General features: G+C 32.1%; 1 protein-coding gene across 1 annotated transcript; it reads left to right on the forward strand.

Annotated features, from left to right (window-relative positions):
* Positions 1-257: 257 nt before the first annotated feature.
* LOC109587009 (cleavage and polyadenylation specificity factor subunit 3-like) lies at positions 258-1,078 on the forward strand. Its single transcript, XM_020003229.1, has 4 exons — positions 258-334; positions 604-652; positions 709-826; positions 952-1,078. Exons 1-4 carry the CDS (start codon positions 271-273, stop codon positions 1,030-1,032), a joined length of 312 nt encoding a protein of 103 aa, XP_019858788.1. The 5' UTR covers positions 258-270; the 3' UTR covers positions 1,033-1,078.
* Positions 1,079-1,301: the final 223 nt, after the last annotated feature.

Genomic DNA, 1,301 nt, shown 5'->3' on the forward strand with positions numbered 1-1,301 from the left:
TCATCTTTTTATGTACTACATGACACAACTATCATCAGATGCTACACCTGTATTAGTGCATGGAGAGCAAATGTTAAAAGTAAGAGAGAGAAGGAAGAAAATGTGGATAGAGATTGTATTTCTACAATGATATAATTCATTTTATTTTTGTACAGATATTTGGAGGAGCAAAGCAGTTATGCATACTGGTAGTCATGTTACTATTGAAGTTATTATATTTATTTTATTTTATTTATTATTATTCAGTGGACAGCAGATGCCACTAATGATATGTATGCTGATGCAGTGTTATCTGTTATATTACAAGTATCATCTCAACCAAAGAGATTAGGAGGTATTGGTATCTTAATATACTGATTCATACATGTAGTAATAATGTATAGCGATTATTTTGACAGTGCTTTATTTTGGCAATTCGCTATAGAATTATAATTGGCGGTTTTTAATTTGGCGATTTTTGTGTACACATGCATTAATGATTGGCAGTTTTAATATTGGCGATTCCGCTTGCAAACCACCAATTAATTGCCTAGATATGAATCTGCCAAATTAAAGTGCTATACGCTTGTATTGTGTAAATTGACTCTTGTTTTTATAAATTAGAATTATCTGTTAAGCAAGAAATCACAAAAGATATCAGTTTTGCTAAAAGGTATGCTACTATACTTAAGTCATGTGACATCCAGACATGTGATGGCATTATGATAGATTAATGAAACTGATGAGTGACATGTTTAGAGAGTCCAATGTTATCTGCTCTAGCAACTCAGAGAAGATTGAAGTTATAACAGAAGATATGAAAGCATCCATTGATCCTAATACACTGGTATGGTTATAGACTCAAAACTTTTATCGGGGTTTTTTGTTTGATGAAAATAATAGTTTATCTGTGTACATTTTATAGTATGCTGATCATATACTCTTGATAATACTTTATTTATTTATTAATAGGTAGTGGAGTCTAATGATGAATCATTCCATCATTTGGTCCAGTCAGCTGCTAAAAGACTACACACTGCTTTAAAATTATAACACACACTATCTCATTTATTATAATAATGTGCATAATTTACACAGAGCATTGATAGATAACCAATGCACAGAAAAATTATCCTTTTTTTGGACGTCACGTGATCAATTATTTATAGCAGGCTTAGTTGCAGCTGAGCTCAGCTCAGATCAGTGCTGCTTTCAAAATGTAGCTACTTGGTTGTCGTTGGTTGTAATTCTTTAAGACTTTAACATGAGTGAGTCTCAAAGTAAGCCTGCCATATCTGTTAAAGTGACACAGTTCCATGTTT

The sequence above is a fragment of the Amphimedon queenslandica genome, unplaced genomic scaffold (genome assembly GCF_000090795.2).
Source record: "Amphimedon queenslandica unplaced genomic scaffold, v1.1 AMPQUscaffold_12716, whole genome shotgun sequence".
Taxonomy (NCBI): Eukaryota; Metazoa; Porifera; class Demospongiae; order Haplosclerida; family Niphatidae; genus Amphimedon; species Amphimedon queenslandica.